The sequence below is a fragment of the Phasianus colchicus genome, chromosome Z, assembly GCF_987193195.1.
Source record: "Phasianus colchicus chromosome Z, bPhaCol1.hap1.1, whole genome shotgun sequence".
Lineage (NCBI taxonomy): Eukaryota > Metazoa > Chordata > Aves > Galliformes > Phasianidae > Phasianus > Phasianus colchicus.
Window position 1 is genome coordinate 11,922,240 of NC_143476.1, and position 22,630 is coordinate 11,944,869.

The window sequence follows — 22,630 nt, forward strand, 5'->3', positions numbered from 1 at the left end:
TTACCCGTTATTGATAATCCAGGCTGGCAGTGACGAAGTTGCAGAGAGGAGTCTCAGAGCTATCAAGAAAGACTTCAGGGGACTGGGGCGGGTAGTCGAGGGAGCGGGTGTGCAGGTGGTGTTTTCTTCCATACCTTCAGTGGCAGGGCGGGATACCGAGAGATACCAAAAAACACACCTCATAAATAAATGGCTCAAAAGTTGGTGCAAATCCAGGGATTTTGGTTTTTTTGACCATGGGGAAACTTACTCAGCACCTGGCATGATGGCAGCAAATGAAAGTAGTCTGTCTCTGAGGGGGAGGAGGATCTTAGCTGAGGAACTAGCAGGACTCATTGACAGGTCTTTAAACTAGGTATGAAGGGGGAAGGGAGCAAAATCAGGGATGTTGAGCTTGAGCGAATCATTCCAGGGCTCGTACCAAACCTGCTGGGCGACGACAGTCAAGTACGAAGGGATGGACTGGGGCAGGGGGGTGTTGGGGATGCTGCTGTTCTAGGGGAACCTAGACAATCTATAAAGGCGGTGCGACGGAAAGCCGAGCTGAAGTGCCTTTATACTAATGCACGCAGCCTGGGAAACAAGCAGGATGAGTTGGAAACCGTGATGTGCTTAGAAAATTACGACCTTGTTGCTATCACGGAAACGTGGTGGGATGATTCCCATAACTGGAATACCACCATTGAGGGCTATCGGCTCTTTAGAAGAGATAGGCTAGGTAGGAAGGGTGGGGGAGTAGCCCTCTATGTCAAAGAGTGGATAGACTGTGAGGAGCTTCCTCTGAGAAACAGTCATGATCAGGTTGAGAGCCTGTGGGTTAGAATTAGGAATGGGTCTAACAAAGGCCAGCTGGTGATAGGAGTATACTATAGGCCACCTGATCAAGGGGAGACTGTTGACGAGGCTTTCTTGCTTCAGATGCGGGAGGCTTCGTGCTCACGGGCTCTTGTCCTGATGGGGGACTTCAACCATCCGGATATCTCCTGGATAGATCACACGGCGAGTTGCAAGAGGTCCAGGAGGCTCTTGGAATGTGTTGATGATAACTTTCTGGTCCAGGTGTTGGACAGACCGACCAGAGGTGAAGCGCTGCTGGACCTGCTGCTCACCAATGTGGAGGAAATAATTAATGGTGTTAAGGTCGGAGGCAGCCTGGGTTGCAGTGACCACGCTCTGATTGAGTTTGTGATCTCGAGAACTGTGGGCCTGGTGAAGAGTGGCATCAGGACCCTGAACTTTGGGAGAGCAAACTTTAAGCTGTTCAATGGACTGTTGGCCGAGATCCCCTGGGATGCTCTCTTTAAAAACAAAAATGCTGAAGAGAGCTGGTTACTCTTCAAGGATGCCTTCCTAAGAGCGCAAGAACTCTCTGTCCCACTGAACAAGAAAGCGGGCAGAGGAGGGAGGATGCCAGCGTGGCTCAGTAAGGACCTGCTGAGAGAGCTGAGGGCGAAGAAAGGTGTGTACAAACTCTGGAAACAAGGGCATGCCACCTGGGAAGAATACAGGGATGTTGTCCGGACTTGCAGATGTGGGATCAGGAAAGCCAAGGCGCAGGTGGAACTGAACTTGGCGAGGGACGTGAAAAACAACAGGAAGACTTTCTATAGGTACATTAGCCAGAAGAGACAGGCCAAAGCGAGTGTACCTCCTTTGGTAAACGTAAAAGGAGAACTGGTTTCAACGGACGAAGAGAAGGCCGAGGTACTGAATGAGTTCTTTGCCTCGGTCTTCACTGGCGGCCAGGACTCCAGTACTCCTTCCGTCCCTGTGCCCTGCATCCCTACACCTCTGGGTGGGGACTGGGGTGGTAAATCCCCCCCTGCTGTGAGGACAGAGCAGGTCCGAGACCGCCTCATGAGACTGAATGTGTACAAGTCTATGGGGCCGGATGGCATGCATCCCAGGGTTCTGAAGGAGCTGGCTGAGGTGGTTGCCGAGCCGCTCTCCATCATATTTGAGAAGTCGTGGCTGTCTGGTGTGGTCCCGGATGACTGGAGGAAGGGTCACGTCACTCCCATTTACAAGAAAGGGAGCAAGGAGGACCCTGGGAACTACAGGCCGGTGAGTCTCACCTCTGTGCCTGGGAAGATCATGGAACAGATCATCCTGGATGACATGCTTGATCACATGAGGAAAGGGCGTGTGATCCGTGACAGCCAGCACGGCTTCACCAGAGGAAGGTCATGCTTGACCAATCTGGTGGCCTTTTATGATGGAGTGACGGCATCGGTGGACAAGGGAAAGGCGACCGATGTCATTTACCTGGACTTGAGCAAGGCCTTTGACATGGTCCCCCACCACATCCTTCTCTCCAAACTGGAGGGATGTGGATTTGATGGGTGGACCACTCGATGGATAAGAAACTGGTTGAAAGGCCGCAGACAGAGGGTGGTCATCAATGGCTCCATGTCCAGGTGGAGGCTGGTAACGAGCGGCGTCCCCCAGGGGTCTGTCTTGGGACCGGTGCTCTTTAACATCTTTATCAATGACATTGATGACGGAATTGAGTGCACCCTCAGCAAGTTTGCTGACGACACCAAGCTGAGTGGTGTGGTTGACACAGTTGAAGGACGGGATGCCATTCAGAGGGACCTCGAGAGGCTAGAAAGGTGGGCCAGGGTGAACCTGATGAGGTTCAACACTGCAAAGTGCAGAGTTTTGCACTTGGGCCGGAGGAATCCCAAGCATCCCTACAGACTGGAAGGAGAGGTCCTTGAGAGCAGCCCTGTGGAGAAGGACCTGGGGGTCTTGGTAGACGAAAAACTTAACATGAGCCAGCAGTGTGCCCTTGCGGCTCGGAAGGCAAATGGGATCCTGGGCTCCATCAGAAGAGGGGTGGCCAGCAGGGACAGAGAGGTGATTGTTCCCCTCTACTCTGCTCTTGTGAGGCCCCATCTGGAATACTGCGTCCAGGTCTGGAGCCCCCAGTACAAGAAAGACAGGGAGCTGTTGGAGAGGGTCCAGAGGAGGGCCACAAAGATGATCAGGGGACTGGAGCACCTCCCCTATGAGGACAGGCTGAGGGAGCTGGGCTTGTTCAGCCTGGAGAAAAGAAGGCTGCGGGGTGACCTCATTGCAGCCTTTCAGTACCTAAAGGGAGCCTACAAAGAGGAGGGGAATCAACTCTTTGAAAGGGTAAGTGACAGCAGGACAAGGGGAAATGGTTTTAAGCTGAGGGAAGGGAGATATAGGTTGGATGTCAGGGGGAAATTCTTTACGGAGAGAGTGGTGAGGTACTGGAACAGCTGCCCAGGGAGGTTGTGGATGCCCCGTCCCTGGAGGTGTTCAAAGCCAGATTGGATGGGGCCCTGGGCAGTCTGGTCTAGCATTAGGTGGAATGGTGGTGGCCCTGCATGTGGCAGGGGGGTTGGAGATTCATGATCCTTGAGGTCCCTTCCAACCCTGGCAATTCTGTGATTCTGTGAAATCACTGTGTTCCTCAGAATGAAAAGCAAAAGAATAAAAATCTTTTTGTGAGTGACAGCACGCCTGAATGAAGCACAAATCTAAACATTTAAAATAAGGGCTAGTGTCAAAGGGACTTGCAGTATTTCTCGTGAAGAAATATTTGATGCTTCTTTAGGAAAGTCATCCTAACAAAAGTGTACTGATGTCTTTGCTGAGGATTTCCTTGGTTCCAGCCTGAAGGTGTGCGCAGGCATGAGCAGGCAGTGCTGAGCTGCAGGTGAGTGCCTGTGTCCCACAGCAGGAAACCCGTGGATGTCTTCAGGGGTTTGAAATGGGCAGAGCTGTGAAACCTGCAGGCTTTCACTGAAATTGTCCTCTGCTTTATTTTGTAATCTTAGTTTCACCAATGCTTTCCAATATGATTTTCGTATGAATGCAGATACATGGGATAGGATTTAAAGTTTTTATGGTGCTGCTGTATAATTTTCTGTAGTCATCATAAGCCAATAAAAAAAATAAATGGTAATCAGGCAATCTATTAACAACCTGTGGCACGTGTCAAAACAATGAAATTCCTTGCAGGAAGACAGTATTGCTATACAATAATGTGGCAATCCAAAACTGTTAATTATACTTGATGAGCTGGAGATAATCCTGAAATGCGGGACTTTGATCTTAGCCAAGAATAATAAAAGTTATTATCATTCCTAAATTGGCAGCTGCTATCAAAAGCCTGTGTCTTATTTCCCTTTTAGTAACACTGGCTAAATCAGAGAAACTGATAAAAGAATTTCATGATTGCAGCTTAGGGATTCATTCCCACTTGACCAGAAGTAATCAATGTCCAAAAATGTCTGTAAATACTTTTTCTATATTATTTGGCCAGATGTATTGATATTTGAGATGAATGGCAAAAACATTATGCGTACATAGATAAGCAATGCAAATTTCCTGGATTGTTTTAGAGAAAAAAGCTCCGGTTATCTGATCAGACTCCTGAGATTTACAGAAGAATTCTCATTACTATTATTCATGCATGAATAAGTTCAAAAAAGAGATGTGGGGGATGTTGTTTCAATTCAAGCTGATTGTAGGAAGGACTATAAGGATGGAAAGGCTAGTGTTTGCCATGGGCAGGGAAACACATCGGGTTTTCATTTTCTCTTTCACTTTCAGTGCCAGATAAACAGGGGAGTGTGTGCCTGCAACTTGGACCCATCCTGCCCTCTTCTGCTGAGATGGTGAAATGTTCCAGCTTCTAGAAGGACATCAGGACAAAGATATGTAATGAAAATAAGTCCAGGCTGGCTGTCCTTGTGGGCATCAGCTGCTGGCATCTGCATTGCTGCTGCCATGAGCATGGCAAAGCAGGTAAAAGATTGCTTTTCCTTGTTTGACACAGGTTCTGTTGACTTGAAAGCAAGAGGGACGCAATAGAAAGAGCTGCAAGCTGTGCCAGACATGGCAAAGGTGAGTGGGATGTTGTTTCAGTTGCTGCTGATATCAGGAAGGACTGTAAGGATGGAAAGGCTGGTGTTTGCCATGGGCAGGGAAACACATCTGGTTTTCATTTTCTCTTTCTCTTTGAGTGCCAGATAAACAGGGGAGAGTGTACCTGCAACTTGGACCCCTCCTGCCCTCTTCTGCTGAGATGGTGAAATGTTCCAGCTTCTAGAAGCACATCAGGACAAAGATATGTAATGAGAATAAGTCCAGGCTGGCTGTCCTTGTGGGCATCAGCTGCTGGCATCTGCATTGCTGCTGCCATGAGCATGGCAAAGCAGGTAAAAGATTGCTTTTCCTTGTGTGACACAGGAGCTCTTGACTTGAAAACTAGAGGGATGCAATAGAAAGACCTGCAACCTCTGCCAGACATGGCAAAGGTGAGTGGGATGTTGTATCAATTATTGCTGAAGTCAGGAAGACTGTAAGGATGGAAAGGCTGGTGTTTGCCATGGGCTGGGAAACACATCTAGTTTTCATCTTCTCTTTGTGTGCCAGAAAAAGAGGAGAGTGTGCCCACAGCTTGGACCCCTCCTGCCCTCTTCTACTTAGATGGTGAAATGTCCCAGCTTCTAGAAGGACATCAGGACAAAGATATGTAATGAAAATAAGTCCAGGCTGGCTGTCCTTGTGGGCATCAGATGCTGGCATCTGCATTGCTGCTGCCATGAGCATGGCAAAGAAGGTAAAAGATTGCTTTTCCTTGTGTGACACAGGAGCTCTTGACTTGAAAGCTAGAGGGATGCAATAGAAAGAGCTGCAACCTCTGCCAGACATGGCAAAGGTGAGTGGGATGTTGTTTCAGTTGCTGCTGATGTCAGGAAGGACTGTAAGGATGGAAAGTCTGGTGTTTGCCATGGGCAGGGAAACACATCTGGTTTTCATTTTCTCTTTCTCTTTGTGTGCCAGAAAAAGAGGAGAGTGTGCCCTAACCTTGGACCCCTCCTGCCCTCTTCTGCTGAGATGGAGAAATGTTCCAGCTTCTAGAAGGACATCAGGACAAAGGTATGTAATGAAAATAAGTCCAGGCTGGCTGTCCTTGTGGGCATCAGCGGCTGGCATCTGCATTGGTATTGCCATGAGCATGGCACAGGAGGTAAAAGATTGCTTTTCCTTGTGTGACACAGGAGCTCTTGACTTGAAAGCTAGAGGGATGCAATAGAAAGAGCTGCAACCTCTGCCAGACATGGCAAAGGTGAGTGGGATGTTGTTTCAGTTGCTGCTGATATCAGGAAGGACTGTAAGGATGGAAAGGCTGGTGTTTGCCATGGGCAGGGAAACACATCTGGTTTTCATTTTCTCTTTCTCTTTGAGTGCCAGATAAACAGGGGAGAGTGTACCTGCAACTTGGACCCCTCCTGCCCTCTTCTGCTGAGATGGTGAAATGTCCCAGCTTCTAGAAGCACATCAGGACAAAGATATGTAATGAGAATAAGTCCAGGCTGGCTGTCCTTGTGGGCATCAGCTGCTGGCATCTGCATTGCTGCTGCCATGAGCATGGCAAAGCAGGTAAAAGATTGCTTTTCCTTGTGTGACACAGGAGCTCTTGACTTGAAAACTAGAGGGATGCAATAGAAAGACCTGCAACCTCTGCCAGACATGGCAAAGGTGAGTGGGATGTTGTATCAATTATTGCTGAAGTCAGGAAGACTGTAAGGATGGAAAGGCTGGTGTTTGCCATGGGCTGGGAAACACATCTAGTTTTCATCTTCTCTTTGTGTGCCAGAAAAAGAGGAGAGTGTGCCCACAGCTTGGACCCCTCCTGCCCTCTTCTACTTAGATGGTGAAATGTCCCAGCTTCTAGAAGGACATCAGGACAAAGATATGTAATGAAAATAAGTCCAGGCTGGCTGTCCTTGTGGGCATCAGATGCTGGCATCTGCATTGCTGCTGCCATGAGCATGGCAAAGAAGGTAAAAGATTGCTTTTCCTTGTGTGACACAGGAGCTCTTGACTTGAAAGCTAGAGGGATGCAATAGAAAGAGCTGCAACCTCTGCCAGACATGGCAAAGGTGAGTGGGATGTTGTTTCAGTTGCTGCTGATGTCAGGAAGGACTGTAAGGATGGAAAGTCTGGTGTTTGCCATGGGCAGGGAAACACATCTGGTTTTCATTTTCTCTTTCTCTTTGTGTGCCAGAAAAAGAGGAGAGTGTGCCCTAACCTTGGACCCCTCCTGCCCTCTTCTGCTGAGATGGAGAAATGTTCCAGCTTCTAGAAGGACATCAGGACAAAGGTATGTAATGAAAATAAGTCCAGGCTGGCTGTCCTTGTGGGCATCAGCGGCTGGCATCTGCATTGGTATTGCCATGAGCATGGCACAGGAGGTAAAAGATTGCTTTTCCTTGTGTGACACAGGAGCTCTTGACTTGAAAGCTAGAGGGATGCAATAGAAAGAGCTGCAACCTCTGCCAGACATGGCAAAGGTGAGTGGGATGTTGTTTCAGTTGCTGCTGATATCAGGAAGGACTGTAAGGATGGAAAGGCTGGTGTTTGCCATGGGCAGGGAAACACATCTGGTTTTCATTTTCTCTTTCTCTTTGAGTGCCAGATAAACAGGGGAGAGTGTACCTGCAACTTGGACCCCTCCTGCCCTCTTCTGCTGAGATGGTGAAATGTCCCAGCTTCTAGAAGCACATCAGGACAAAGATATGTAATGAGAATAAGTCCAGGCTGGCTGTCCTTGTGGGCATCAGCTGCTGGCATCTGCATTGCTGCTGCCATGAGCATGGCAAAGCAGGTAAAAGATTGCTTTTCCTTGTGTGACACAGGAGCTCTTGACTTGAAAACTAGAGGGATGCAATAGAAAGACCTGCAACCTCTGCCAGACATGGCAAAGGTGAGTGGGATGTTGTATCAATTATTGCTGAAGTCAGGAAGACTGTAAGGATGGAAAGGCTGGTGTTTGCCATGGGCTGGGAGACACATCTTGTTTTCATTTTCTCTTTCTCTTTGAGTGCCAGATTAACAGGGGAGAGTGTGCCCTCACCTTGGACCCATCCTGCCCTCTTCTGCTGAGTTGGAGAATTGTTCCAGCTTCTAGAAGGACATCAGGACAAAGATATGTAATGAAAATAAGTCCAGGCTGGCTGCCCTTGTGGGCATCAGCTGCTGGCATCTGCATTGCTGCTGCCATGAGCATGGCAAAGCAGGTAAAAGGTTGCTTTTCCTTGTGTGACATAGAAGCTCTTGAGTTGAAAGCTAGAGGGATGCAATAGCAAGAGCTGCAACCACTGCCAGACATGGCAAAGGTGAGTGGGATGTTGTTTCAATTAGTGCTGATGTCAGGAAGGACTGTAAGGATGGAAAGTCTGGTGTTTGCCATGGGCAGGGAAACACATCTGGTTTTCATTTTCTCTTTCTCTTTGAGTGCCAGATAAAGAGCAGAGTGTTCCCTAACCTTGGAACACTCCTGCCCTCTTCTGCAGAGATGGAGAAATGTTCCAGCTTGTAGAAGGACATCAGGACAAAGATATGTAATGAAAATAAATCCAGGCTGGCTGTCCTTGTGGGCATCAGCTGCTGGCATCTGCATTGCTGCTGCCATGAGCATGGCAAAGCAGGTAAAAGATTGCTTTTCCTTGTGTGACACAGGAGCTCTTGACTTGAAAGCTAGAGGGATGCAATAGAAAGAGCTGCAACCTCTGCCAGACATGGCAAAGGTGAGTGGGATGTTGTTTCCATTTCTGCTGATGTCACAAAGGACTGTAAGTATGGAAAGTCTGGTGTTTGCCATGGGCTGGGAAAAACATCTATTTTCTTGTTCTCTTAATCTTTCAGTGCTAGGTAAATAGAGGAGAGTGTGCCCTCACCTTGGAACTCTCCTGCCCTCTTCTGCTCAGAGGAAGAAATGTACAAGCTTCTAGAAGGACATCAGGACAAAGATATGTAATGAAAATAAGTCCAGGCTGGCTGCCCTTGTGGGCATCAGCTGCTGGCATCTGCATTGCTGCTGCCATGAGCATGGCAAAGCAGGTAAAAGATTGCTTTTCCTTGTGTGACACAGGAGCTCTTGACTTGACAGCTAGAGGGATGCAATAGAAAGAGCTGCAACCTCTGCCTGACATGGCAAAGGTGAGTGGGATATTGTTTCAGTTGCTGCTGATGTCAGGAAGGACTGTAAGGATGGAAAGTCTGGTGTTTGCCATGGGCAGGGAAACACATCTGGTTTTCATTTTCTCTTTCTCTTTGAGTGCCAGATAAAGAGCAGAGTGTGCCCTAACCTTGGAACACTCCTGCCCTCTTCTGCTGAGATGGAGAAATGTTCCAGCTTCTAGAAGGACATCAGGACAAAGATATGTAATGAAAATAAGTCCAGGCTGGCTGTCCTTGTGGGCATCAGCTGCTGGCATCTGCATTGCTGCTGCCATGAGCATGGCACAGCAGGTAAAAGATTGCTTTTCCTTGTGTGACACAGGAGCTCTTGACTTGAAAGCTAGAGGGATGCAATAGAAAGAGCTGCAACCTCTGCCAGACATGGCAAAGGTGAGTGGGATGTTGTTTCAATTAGTGCTGATGTCAGGAAGACTGTAAGGATGGAAAGGCTGGTGTTTGCCATGGGCAGGTAAACAATGCTGGTTTTCATCTTCTCTTTCTCTTTGTGTGCCAGAAAAAGAGGAGAGTGTGCCTGCTACTTGGACCCCTCCTGCTCTCTGCTGCTGAGATGGAGAAATCTTCCAGCTTGTAGAAGGACATCAGGACAAAGATATGTAGTGAAAATAAGTCCAGGCTGGCTGTCCTTGTGGGCATCAGCTGCTGGCTTCTGCATTGGTGTTGCCATGAGCATTTAACAGCAGGGAAGGGATTGCTTTTCCTTGTGGGACAGCTGTTAAGCCATTCTGATTCACCCTTTGCATCCACAGCATACAGTTTTTTCCCACACTGCTGTTTCTATCCAGCAGTGTGCATATGTGCAGTGCTACAGATGTTGGTGGCCCTGCCTGTGGCAGGGAGTTGGAGATTCCTGATCCTTGAGGTCCCTTCCAACCCAGGCTATTCTGTGTGTGTGTGTGTGACTGGCTAAACACCAACTCTTGCTAGCTCAGCAGGTATACTGCTAATTATTGAACGTCTGACAGCTGCTTATCAACACTTGGCCACTATTTCTGGACACCTGCTCATCCCTGAAGAGAGAGAAGTTTTGAAGGAGGACAGAGGGGAGTCTCTTGATGCCTGCCTGTTGCATCCCAACCTGCCCACAGAGTGAGTCAGTTCGGCGTTGTGTGGAGGCCCTGGCTTCTTTGGAGTCTGTTTTTCTTTTGCTGAGCTTCTCCTAGCCAAACAGAATGGCCTTACAACATGCTTTCTGGTCCTTAATACTATACCCATGCAATTTGTAACTATTACAGTTCTGTAAGTGAGAATTGATCACATGATTGAACAACTGTATTTCTAAAATATGTTATGAAATAACTTCTTTTTACTAATACTAATACTAATAAAGTCTTTCTACTTTTTCAAACTGTTTCTAAGGGCAAATTACTAAACACATTGTGCTGTACTGCTTCAGAGCAATCCCACATTTCATAGCCAGTGCAGAAACAACATTCCATCCTACAGCATTAGCTAGTTCAGAGGTACCAGACGTGTATCTGGATGTGGCTGTTGTGCATAACTGGGGCTGAGGGATCAGAAGTGACAGCTCCACTCTTGGAGACCACAGAACTAAAATGGAAAGATAAAATAGTTGCAGGGCAATTGTTCTGTGTGCCTGAAGCAGGGACCGATTTATGGGGGAGAGATTTAACAGTTAAATGAGGATTACAGCTGCAAGTCTGTGAAACAGATATCAGGGGTCAATGAATGTGTTAACAGCTGTGATGAGAAGAAATGAATCCAAAGGTGTGGGCAGGGGAAGGAAATCGGGGTGGACTCACAATTTTCCCTTACAAAGAACTGCCCAAGGAGGGAGTGGAGCTGTGAAACAGCAACAATATCCCATAGCCTTAGAAGGGAGAGTGGGTCTAAAAGCTGTAACACAGACAGTGGTTAAGGATGTCTTCTGGAACCTTGTCTGTGGCCTTATAACACCCCAATCCTGTCGGCACGGAAGGCAGACGGCACGTATCGGCTGGTGCAAGATGTAAGGAAATGACTGAACCCGTTCTCAAAAGACAGCCTGTGGTTCCTAACCCCTACACCCTAATGAGTCAGATCCCACACGGACAGCAGTGGTTTGGTGTGAGAGACCTCAAAGATGCTTTCCGGACAGCCTTTGGACTCAGGGAGAAATGGCTGCGTTTGTATGAGGACACATTGTAATCCTATCGTGATTCGTGATGATACTGTAGATACTGGAACTCGTGCTAATCCTTGTCTTTGCAGCATTTGAAGCAAGCAGCTGGTGCTGCTGTCATGCAGAAAGCTCCCTTCCAACCACTCAGCAAGCATTTGGATGAGACAGCTTCCTGCTGGGAGCCCTCCGACATCACTGCTGCCTCCTCCAGAACCATACCTGCAGATGCTTCAGAGCTCTTCAGCATGGACTTCCTTCCTCCCATCAGCAGCTGCTCCTGCACTGACCTTCATTCACACTGGGATACCATCTGCTTCCAGCAGGAGCTGACCTGCGAGACAGAGAAAGGAAACGTGGGATGAGCACCAATGCAGAAGCACAAGGCTGTGTCACCACCACGTCTTGCAGCCTTGGGAAGTCAGCTGCAACTGCAGCCTTGGTCAGAATTACAACGGGCACCGTAAATTAAGTGTGACCTCTGAAGTGGTTGCCATGATCAGAAATAGACGCTGAAATCGCTCACATAACTGTCGGTGGTTCCCTCCAAATTCTTTTGCTTTGGGGAACAGATGGACTCGGAATGGAAGGACATGAGTAAAATGACATCTGTTTGAGCTCAGCAGACTTGAGAGGTGGGCCTGGGTGAACCTCATGAGGTTCAGCACAGCCAAGTGCAAGGTTTGGCATTTGGGCCGGAGGAATCCCAGGCATTCTTTTGTCATCGTGGTGGTTTCCAATAGACCCCAACAATGAGACATCAGGTCGCCGTGTGGGCTCCTGGGTGACACTGCCATTTCCCAGCCATTGCAGCCTAGGGGCAAATAAAGTAAAATACTTCAGAAAGATCTCACACTGATTGCATATTTTACTGTTCTTTTACACAAAACAGAAGGAGAGGGCAGCAGATGCATACAGCTGCATCAACACCCAGGCTGCTAAAGGAATGGAAAGACAGAAACATCAAATATCAATGCCTTATTCTAATGCAAGGAGGGAAGCTTCTATCAATGTTACTTTTTATCATTTAAAATGAGCAGTTGGCACTCTTAAAGGAAAATCCTGGGCCCCAGGTTCTGACAGTGTGGCAATCTGGACTCAGCTGTGACTGATCCAAACAGTCTGTTCCAGATTTTAACATCCCTTCTATGCATTCACAAGTTTTCTCTCTTGACTTCCCCTTACAGCCGTTAGATGCCAGCAAAACATCCCACAAACACTCCTTACCTCTGTGCACACAGGCACCCATCCAACCAGAGCCATCAGTCATTCCCAGCCATGCGCTCTTCCTCCAATCATGGTCAGCATCACACGGCCGTCACGCAGCTCACTTGACTCAGTTTTTCTCTTCTTTCTGGAGGTGTCCTTGCTTCTCAGCCTTACCTTCTCGTGATGTTTATCTCGCTCTGCAGCTCCTGCTCTGAATAGGCTTTCTTGGATTCCCGCATGACAGGCACAAAATGCAGCCACAGCCCCTGCCACCAAGGTCAGCTCTTCAGCACACATTACCTGAGGAGCACTTGGCAACTCCTGCAACCTGAGCAGTGCCAGGAAGACTGTTTCACTTCTGCTTCTCCTGGCTCAGAAATTCATTTTCCTACCTAGAAAATGGAAAAAGAAAAGAAAGAAAAAAAAATCCTGACATAAAGCAGACACAGTTGATACTATGGAATTCTGGAAGGCAAGGGATTTGCCCCCTATGATGAGAAGTTGACTGCAAAGAACTAAGAAGAGCCATGAGCAGGTTGTGAACTTGTGGGTAAAATTAGGAAGTGCAGCAGTGCAGGGCTTCTGGAGGTGAGGGTCTGCTACAGCCGCCTGGAAAGAGAGCCTGTTGGTGGGAGCTGCTTACTGCAGCCAGCAGAAGCATCGCACTCACTGACTCTCATCCTGATGGGGGATTCCAGTCAGTCTGGGAAATCAGCATGGCTGGCTGCAAGCAATCTGACAGACTCCTGGAGTGCAGTGAGAATCACTCTGTGGTGCAGGCATTGGGCACAGCAAGCAGAAGGGAAGCATGGCTGGACATGGTGCACACCAGGGGTTACGACAGGAGGCGGTCAGGGCTGCAGTGACCATGCCCTCCTTGAGTTGGTGATCTCAAGGAATGCGGGCCTGGCAGGAAGCAAAGGCAGGAGCCTGAACTTCAGGAGAGCCAGCTGCAGGCTGTTCCAGGAATTCTTGGACGAGATCCTCTGGACAACTGTTTGCAGGGGCAAAGGGATGGAAAAGAGCTGGTCACTTTCTCAGAAAAAAACTTGCTCAGGTTGCAGGCTGAGCTGCAGGAGAGGAAGGGGAGGAGGTGCCAGCACGGCTCTGCACGATGCTCTGCCACACTGGGCAGCTTGATCATGGCTCAGCAGTGGGATCCGACGTGGAGAAGGGGAGAAAGAATACAAGGATGGGAGGGAGCCATCAGACACAGTCGGTGAGTGTCTGTGAAGTCTTGCAGACCCAGGTTGTTTCTGCTTTCGTAGCATCTTTGTGCTGCAGGGTGAGCAAATTCTTCTGCTGCTTGATTCTTCTGCAGGAGCCGCCTAAAAGGGAAATGGCCACTGAGCTGCAGACCAAGCAGTACTGCCTGACGTTGGCCAGGGGAGCTTCTCCTGCCGCAGTGTGCTGATGACAGGTCTGGAGATGATCTGCAGGGCCAGTCCATAGACGGGAGCCAGGAAAGGACATGATGGGAGGAGGGAGGTGTTAAGCAACATCCAAGGCATCAAAATGCATCAGAAGGCCCTGAAAAGCGTCACAAAGCCACAGCCAGGAAGCTTGGGAGTATCATGAGCAGCATCCAGGATGCGAGAGATTATTTGCTACCATGCCAAATGGTAGCAGAGCTCCCCCTGCAGACATCCCAAAGCCAGACAAAACAGGAACAAACCCAGAGCTGTGCTGCACGCACCCCACAGCCACAGCATTGCAAGCTGGGGTGCCTTGCTGTGTGCTGCATTCATCCCAGTCCGTGTGAATGAAGACTCTGGAGGCAGTCAAGGCGTTGATTGAGCACGAGTGTGCTTTTATTATTATATAAAGGACAGGAGGGTGTGAGAGGTCCACGGTGAAGATGGGACTCATCCTGTCTTGTCATGGAGAGAGTGGCTCAGAGCTCTCAGTGCTGCTGTCCGGTGCCTGGGACTGGAGGCCTGATTGAAAGTCCCCCTGCAAGAGGCTCTGCTCCTCTTCACTGATGCTGACCTGCTCCTGCATGGAGGTGCTGCTGTCGGGGCACTCACACTGTGCTTCAGATGGGCTGCACTGCAGAGACTCTGGGTTAAAATCCACACTTGTGACTGTGGTGTCTGGGAGGCTCAGGTCAGCAACTTCAGCAGAGCCAGGTGTAATGAGAGCATGGACTTCGATGAGCTCCTTCTCTCCATTAATGTTGTTAGATGGAAGGCTGCTATTAGAACTGCAGCAATTTGTGCTTCCTATGAGCTCTCCACTGATGGAAGCACACAGAGCATCCTCGCTACTTGCCCTGGATCTTATGGCTTGGCAAGGGCTCGATTCACCTAGAAAGGATACACAGGGGTTAGTGTCAAACTTTCACAAGCTGAATTACGACAGTGGTACTTGATCAGGGGTGAAGATTTAGGCACGGGATTGAACGCCAGAAGGAGATACAAGTGCAGAGCAAGCTTGAATTGTATGTTCCTGAAAAGTAGGGATTTGGAAGCTGCATTTGCACCCTTACCTGCCAGGACTACCACTGCTGTTTCAGAGGGCTGCCTGGCATTGCGCTGCAGTTGGCGTTTGCTGCCAGAGGATGGCTTCCTGAGGCTGAAGCAGCAACACCAACTGCTAGCTGGTGATTCCTCCTTCTTGCTGGGTGGATTTTGCCTGGAGAGAGAAAACAGCCAATGCTGTGAGTCGTGCGTGGTGCAGGGTGAGGGAAGAGCAGCACTGAGCTCTTGGCAGCAGTTGCTTGTTCCTAGCACTGCCTGGTTTCTGCAGAAAAAAACAGAAAATCCCACCCAAACAATGATGCTAGGTGCTGGAAAAGAAAGTCCTCTTTACCTGTCAGATGGAAAGTTGATGACGGTGTGGAATTTGCCCTGCCCAGCTGCAGGGCTTTCTTCCACTTCAATGTCGTGGCTGCTCTCTGTCACAGGGGGAGAGCTGCTGTGGCCTCGCCTCTGTGCCTGTGCCTCCTCCAGGCTGAGCAGCTTTGTGGCAGCAGAAGAGACTCCCACAGACTTGGGCCCTGGGAGAGAATTGTGCCCTGTCAGGGAAAACCACAGGTAAGAGCGAGGATCAGAAAGCAGCAGCACAGCCACCACAGTTCTGGGGGAGGTGCTGTATTTTTCTCAGGCTTGCTTATCCGAGCCACTGGAAGAAGAGGAGCCCAAAATAACCATGTGGGAAGAGGTGTGTTTATGGCAAAGGACACGGTCATCATTAAGAGCAGCTTACTGTATCAAAATAGGCAAGGAAAAACCCAAGGAAATGGGGGCAGGGAACTGAGAAAGCTTCGCTGCCACACTTGCATCAAGCTTTTCCTGCGTGCAAACCATAATAATGACAGTTTCCTCCTTGTCAAATTTGGGCTTGGACATTCTCAGCATCCAGCAACAGGATGCCATACCCTAATGGAAGTCCAGAGGTCTGCTGTCCCCTTGATGGTAAAAGAGTATCTCAGACATCCTGGAGAAGGCCTGCATTTGGTCAAGGTGTCAGGTCAAGATGAAGCTAATGGAGGAAGACACTCACCTGCTGCATCTGCAATGTCTGCTCCGGATTTGGAGCCGAAGAGGACGTCTGTGTGGTTGATGATGAATTCCACCACATCCGACTGCGTCTGCAGCTCCATGCAGGCAGCTCTTCCGCTGGCGCAGGCAGACTCGTTCTGCTGTGATCTGTAGAAAAGGCAGATTTTAGAAGTCATTTCTCCAAGACCGTTTCCCCGAGTCTGAATTGTTGCAGCCAAAAGCTGTCAGCTGAGGCTCTGGAGACTTCCGCAGTGGGCAATCAGTGATGCCACTGCAGAAATTCCCCTGGATGATCAAGGACACGTCAGTCCCATCTCAACAAGACTGCAGAAATTGTCACCTAGACATTGTGCCCGTGGGGATGGAGAACAGCTCAGGCTCCTGCTCTTCTGTCAGCCACAGATTTTACAGGAGAAGAGCACATTTGATGGAGAAAAAGGGAGCACTGTTTTTTTTTTTAATGGAGAACAGATGTAAGCGTTGTGTTGAAACAGAACCAGCAGTTTACCTTAAGAGGTTTGGAGCCCACACAATGGCTAGGTTCTTGGCATGCATGTTTGTGATGGTGGAGCTCCCAGCCAGACACGCCAAGTGTCTCATCAGGAACTCCAGTGTCCTGGAAAACAAGAGAGGCAAACGTTCAGCACCAACGAGCATGCCGTGCTGCAATTCAGAAAGCAAACCTCCATTCATGCTACTTCTTGTGATTGCTACTGTCACCGAAGATGAAGTAGATCCAACCTGACTGAGTGCCACGCTGCAGCACCAAGCCCCAGCACAGCACAGCCGCAGCCATCAGCTGCACCAAGCGTGCCCCCGTGCCCAGGAACTGACCCCATAAAGCCAGCCCATGGAGCCTTCAACCCTTCAGCATACACAGGCATCGTGTTGCCGGCGTGAGACAGAGCCTGGAACCGCATCGTTGCCCTCTGCAATGCAGCAGGGCTGAGCTCAGCAGGCTGAGGGCAGCACTGACCTGTAGTGAGGAGCGGGCAGCTGCTGGATGACGTCCTGCATTCTGAGCAGCCGCTCCTCCTCTGTAGCGGCACCAACAGCATCCTGGAGTAGTGCAGAAAGGGAGCGAGACACCAATCAGGCTAGTACACCACTGCGAGTAAACCTCGTGGGGCTGACAGCAAAAGGGCCTCCGAGCTGGGGCACTGCTGCAGCCATCTGCCAAGAGGCCCAGGAAGAGGGAAATGAAAGACGTGGCCTTGTGCTTACCGAGAACTTGCCGTACAGCTGGTGGGTGAGCAGAGGGTTCGGGAGCTCCCTGAAGTACATCTTGCAGAGGGAGCTCACGCTGTGAATGTCACGGACGGTGAGCTCAGGAATCTGCTCCGACTCAAATTCCTGCCTGCAGAGAGGGACGCAAACCCGGTTGAGCGAGAGGAAGGCAAGCCCAAAGCCACACCAGATGCACTCAGGCTGTGTCAGTCGCAGCACTCTTACCGCAGCCTCTGGATGTTGGACGCGACGCCGGACAGGCGGTATATCCCCTGCACCACGCCGTGCTGCTCAATGAACTCAGCGCAGCTCTGGAGGACCTGGGGGACTGAAGAACACGTGCCAGCCGTCAGTGGAGCTCCTGATTCAAGTCCTGCTGCAGGCTGTGCTTCACATCCGATCCACTAAGCCCAGCCAGGCTTGGCTGAAGCAAATACAGATGTGCTTGTCTCTTAGGAGCATCCGCCTCACTTTATCCTTCAGCCATCAACTCCCATTACACGCGCCTCCACTGCTATCAGCCTGCCCCCTGCTAGATATGAGCTCCCTTTCATCTTCTTTAGACGCCCAGCAGAGGAAGATCTCAGGAATGGGCAGCTCCTTACCATCACGACCGGAGTGGAGAAGATGCTCTCCCAGGTCACCGCCAAACACCCTTTCCTTCTCCACCTCCCGCTCGGTCGGTTTCTTTGGGCGGGCCTTCACCAAGGAACGAAGGAAGGTGAGGATCTTGCTGCGTTTCTTGGGCACTGCACAACAAAAGGAAGAAACCAGGTCATTTCAGGTTTGGCTCCGTTGGACGAGGCCGAGCACAGCACATTCTACAGAGCACGTCAGAACGGGAAGAACGTTACCAACCAGTACATACAAAAAGGGATTTTCCCCATGCCTGGAGGAGCCCAAGGCCAGGTTGGATGGGGCCCTGGGCAGCCTGATCTAGTCTCACATTAAATGTGGGGGCTGGGAGACCATCCCGAGGCGGGAGGGTTGGAGCATGATGATCCCTGAGGTCCCTTCCATCCCAAGCCATTCTAAGATTCTATACTTTCCCCAAGTCCAATCATAAACACAGGAGGATTGGGCCAAATCTCTGCCCCATGGTGTGCATGAAGAATCATCAACCCAGAGGACAATGTGGCATGGATAAAGGAGGTACTAAACATGGAACACACCCCAAAAAAGACTTCATTTTGCTTCCCCGCACCATCAAATGTATCATCCATACCTGGCTTTGGCACTGAGTTGATGAGTGCCTCAGGAATGTTCTTATTAATCAGTTCCACACACTCCCCTGGGAAAAATCCAACCTGTAACAAGAAGAGAGGCCAACTATTGCATGCAGCACTTCTCAGATCTGAAGTGTTAAACCAAAAGCCAGATAACATTTCCCTCGGAACGTGCTTGCCTGACGTTCCATAAGACTATCCAGCAGAAAATGGCCATAGTTCACAGCATAAAGGTAACAATTTTTCAACATTAGCAGCCAAAGGCAAGGTCCTCTGACACCAACACAGGGAAACTGTTTATGTCCACTAGGCATCCTGTGCAGGCAGAGCAGCTCTAAGCTGAGATTCCTGCCTCTACTGAAGTTGCACTCTCCAGTCTGAAGCTTGTGCCTACCTGGAAGCCGAGCTTGCCTCTCCACCAGGGGGTCAGCTCCTTTGGTGGCATGTCGATGACACACACGATGTCTCCCACCTGCAAGAGATTGCAACGTCAATCCCAGCTTCAGCACGGCTGGGAGGAAAGCACAGCTCAAATGACTGCATTCTTCTGCACTGCCAAACATCGCCAAGCATGAGAGCACTTGCACCAGTGCAGCTCTGAAGGCATTTGCCATTGTAAAATTGAACAACAAGGAACGCCTTGAACTGCTTACCTCAAAGGAGAGTTCATCCGCTGCCTGGGCAACGTATCTCTTAATAGCATGGGCAGCAGCAATAGCTGGAATGTTCACAGGTGCCACCTCATGGTCCAGCAGGGGCTTCCCCTTGTTCTCAGCCTGAAACAGAGAGCACAGGCCACGGTGAGGAGCTGGGAACCAACAAGGAGGATTTCAAGGTGAGGAGCACATCTGCAGAGAAAGCTGCAGGAAATGCACTCGGTCCTTATCATGGGCACTTCAGAAGGAACTGCAAGTCTAATAACGGCTGTTTCTCTCCCAGGTGTGCAGCAGGCACACGCCAGGCAATGCAAAGATGCATCTCTCCCCACCCAGACTAATCAGCAATGGCACTGACGCAGACAGGTGGCCTTGTGTATTTTGCCACATCCTTTCCTGCGCTCTTTGTGCAGGAAGGCTGACTGTTTCAGATGCTAGGAGACCGTGAAGAGGGAAACCAAAGCTACGGCTGCAGTTACAAGGTGCAAACAGTGCCATTGCAAGCACCAAGCAGCTCTCTTGAGCAGTCCAACCAACAGCGAGGCCAAACAGAGCAGAGAATGATTGTTGTTTCTGCAGCCATTTCAAGGGAAAAGTCAGTAGAGGACAAACCCCACAGCCGAGATGGCTCTGGTACTTTTATAAACTTGCCACGCTTGCACTACTGTCTTGCCACAGAGGAGCTCTCTTGGAAAGCAGGAGAGCACATCTGCGGCTCACTCTGCTGGCTGCAGTCAGGGAACAAAGACCAATCAGAGCTTCATACTCTACCTCTGTCCATGCCAGGTCAGGCCCACAGCTGATCTCGCTGCACGCCACGGCCATCAGCGTAGGTGTGACAAGCTGGAACTGAAAAGAAACACACTTTTATGTTCTCTGTTCACATCTCTGCTGTGCTCCCTACAGCTGTCGGGCACACTCACACAGCCCAAGCACGCCTGCTGGTGTCCCTGGTGATGCTGTGCAGCTCTGCACAAGCTGGGGCTGGGACTCTTTGCCTAAGGGATTGGTTTCCTGTAGACCAGCTGGTCACAGCACCACAGACAGCATCCTTCTGAGGGCTGAGCTGCAGAGCATGTGGAGAAAACCCACACGTGACCAGCGTCCCATCAAAGCTGGATGAGGCTGTGTTACTAAACACGGGGCGTCACGGGCTGCTAAAGCATGTGGGGGGACAAAGCATGGCAGGTACCTGGCAAGAGATCAGAACGAGGGAGAGAAATCTCTCGAATCCGCAGCCGTTCCTTGTCACTTTGCTCTGATCTTCCACGAGCAAAAGCTGCAGCAGGGAAGCAGGCAGAGGGTGGAGAGAGGAGAGAGAAAGAGCAGGTCAGTTTGCTTCCACGGTTTAGCAAAGAATACGAGGGAAAATCCAAAATCTGCCCTCCCTCAACTTAAAAACTTAAGTTTTCAACTTAAAACCATTTCCCTTTGTCCTGCTGTTATCTACCCTTTCAAAGAGTTGATTCCCCTCCTCTTTTTAGGCTCCCTTTAGGTACTGAAGGCTGCCATGAGGTCACCCCACAGCCTTCATTTCTCCAGGCTGAACAAGCCCAGCTCCCTCAGCCTGTCTTTGCAGGGGAGGTGCTCCTGTCCCCTGATCATCTCTGTGGCTCGCCTCTGGACCCTCTCCAACAGCTCCCTGTCTTTCTGGACACTGTACTGCAGCTGGGGCCTCACAAGAGCAGAGCAGGGGGGGACGATCACCTCCCTGTCCCTCATGGCCACCCCTCTGCTGATGGAGATAATGTGATCCTATGAGCTCCGCCAGCCAGCAGTTCTCAGCACTCACTGTCCCCCCGTCTCTCCCACACTGTCTCAGCTTACCTACAAGGTGCTGCACAGGACGGTGTGAAGACAAAGGGACGCAGTCGGTGCACAAGTGCAACAAGCGAGCTGCTCAGTCAGAGCTCCAGCGCTCCAATGAAGGGACGCAGCACGCACTGCTCCTCCCCTCATTCTAGCCCTTATGACATCACTGAGGGCCACCAGGCTGCTCCACCACGGACAGGGTGGGGAGGCAAGACCAGTCACAAGGGCAGAAGATTCCAACAGCCCAGCCCAACGTTCTGGAATCAGGGGCTGCTTGGAATTCTACCCCAGCCAAATCCTGGAGAAGCTGGCACGGGGTCGTCATGACCAAAGCGCAGGACCTGGCGCTTGCTCTTGTTGAGCCTCGCACAACTGGCCTCAGTGCATCCCTCTGGAGGGCCTTCCTGCCCTCAGCCAGATGGACGCTTCCTCCCAGCAGCGTACCTTGCAGTGCTGGGCCCATGTCAAATCCACACTAGAGTGGCTTTTGTTACATTCAAGGGCATGTTGCAGCACCCATCTATTTCACCTGGAAGGAAATAAAGCAGGAGATGGGAGAAACACAGAACTACTGCCAGACTGCTTTATCCCTTTCTCAGCCCAACTTCCCTTGCCTCATCCCCTACCCCAACTCCTGGATGATGCCCACAGGCTGACAGTTGGATCTCAAGTCCATAGGACTCCTTTCACAGGGCTCCATCAAAAAGGCTGTCACACTTGTTCTGTACACTCACACTGACCCAGCAGTGGTATCACAGTCACTTAACACACACACAACAACCAAACCCCGAGCATGCACATCCCTTCCTGCGTGACTGCAGCCCACAGCTCCCCTTCACACCTCCGTGGATCTCTGGTGTTTTACACTGATGCAGCCTCGCTGCAGCTCTGTGGCTGTCACAGAAAGCCTGCAGGACCTCTTTCTCTGCAAACCCCGTCTGCAGGCATTGGTTCACGAGTTTCATCTCCTGCCCTCCTGAGCAAAAACAAGCACTAAGAACAAGAGCAAAGCACGCTGGACTCGACCTGGCTGGATCCCCAACCCTCAGTCCTGTCAGACGGACCCTGGTGTGGAGACTCATCCCCAAAGCCTGGCTGGACATCAGCACAGGCATCCTTCTTCAAACGCCCCATCCAAGCAGCAAGGGATCAAAGCGTTGGCACAGCTGAAACAGAAATGCTGTGTGAGTTTCCTGTTAGCACTGAGCAGGAACAAATCTACCGCTGAGCAGCAGGATGTGAGACAAGCAGCAGAAGACACCCAACCTGCAGAACCAGCTCGTTTGGGGTCGGTCCAGATGTTTGTCTGCTCCCTTCCCTGGCCCAGGCCAAGCTTGTGAGCTGCTCCTCCTTTGTGCAGGGGGAAATGGTGCAGATGCCATGTGGTGGCTATGCACAGCATGCCTTTCACTTGCTTTTCCTCTCTCCATCTGCCATCTTCCATTAGCAAACAGCATCTCCAGCCTCCAGAGATCACTGAGTCCAACCCCTGCACAACAGTGAAAGAAAAGATATGATAAGGGGTACTTAAAGCACAGCATCTGTAATCAGATCAGACTCCTGCACTGTGAAGACTTCCATGAGTATTCCTGCAGAGTGCATCACTTAGTCTCTCTTTAGCCTTGTGTTCATGGTTTTCCTGTAAGAGCTTGTCTAAACACTGCCTATAATCGTGGTTATGCTAGAAGCATTTGGATTTATTGATCCTCAGTGTGATTTCAGTAACAAATCCAGATGCTTTTTTGTTAAGGGCAGCTTTCAATTTCTCAACTGAAATTTCAATATTGCATTAGGTGTTGACAACCACGGGGCTGCAGTACAGAGAATTACAGGAAGATTAATTTCTCCATCTCC

At 50.1% G+C, this 22,630-nt stretch overlaps 1 protein-coding gene and 2 long non-coding RNA genes across 4 annotated transcripts in view; 1 reads left to right on the plus strand and 2 right to left on the minus strand.

The window, feature by feature from the left end:
* LOC149912528 (uncharacterized) overlaps positions 1 to 22,630 on the plus strand; it is a 158,753-nt gene that overhangs the window by 65,759 nt on the left and 70,364 nt on the right. The gene's annotated exons all lie outside the window — the stretch shown is intronic.
* On the minus strand, positions 15,825 to 19,745 carry LOC149912532 (rho GTPase-activating protein 32-like). The gene is made up of 8 exons (XM_090130848.1): positions 19,731 to 19,745; positions 18,308 to 18,389; positions 17,688 to 17,831; positions 17,308 to 17,410; positions 17,080 to 17,212; positions 16,832 to 16,914; positions 16,364 to 16,471; positions 15,825 to 16,002 (listed from the first exon to the last, which is right to left on the minus strand). Exons 1-8 carry the CDS (start codon positions 19,743 to 19,745, stop codon positions 15,825 to 15,827), a joined length of 846 nt encoding a protein of 281 aa, XP_089986974.1.
* The window catches only part of LOC149912533 (uncharacterized), a 32,612-nt gene continuing 29,736 nt past the window's right edge, over positions 19,755 to 22,630 (minus strand). Inside the window, exon 3 of the long non-coding RNA XR_016461827.1 lies at positions 19,755 to 19,813. This is a non-coding gene — a long non-coding RNA (uncharacterized LOC149912533). The remainder of the gene's footprint in view (positions 19,814 to 22,630) is intronic.

Coding starts and splice junctions, on each gene's coding strand:
- LOC149912532 (XM_090130848.1), bottom strand. Junction 17,213..17,307: donor TCCAACATCCAGAGGCTGCG/GTAAGAGTGCTG, acceptor CCCTCTCTGCAG/GCAGGAATTTGAGTCGGAGC. Junction 16,915..17,079: donor AGCTGTACGGCAAGTTCTCG/GTAAGCACAAGG, acceptor GCACTACTCCAG/GATGCTGTTGGTGCCGCTAC.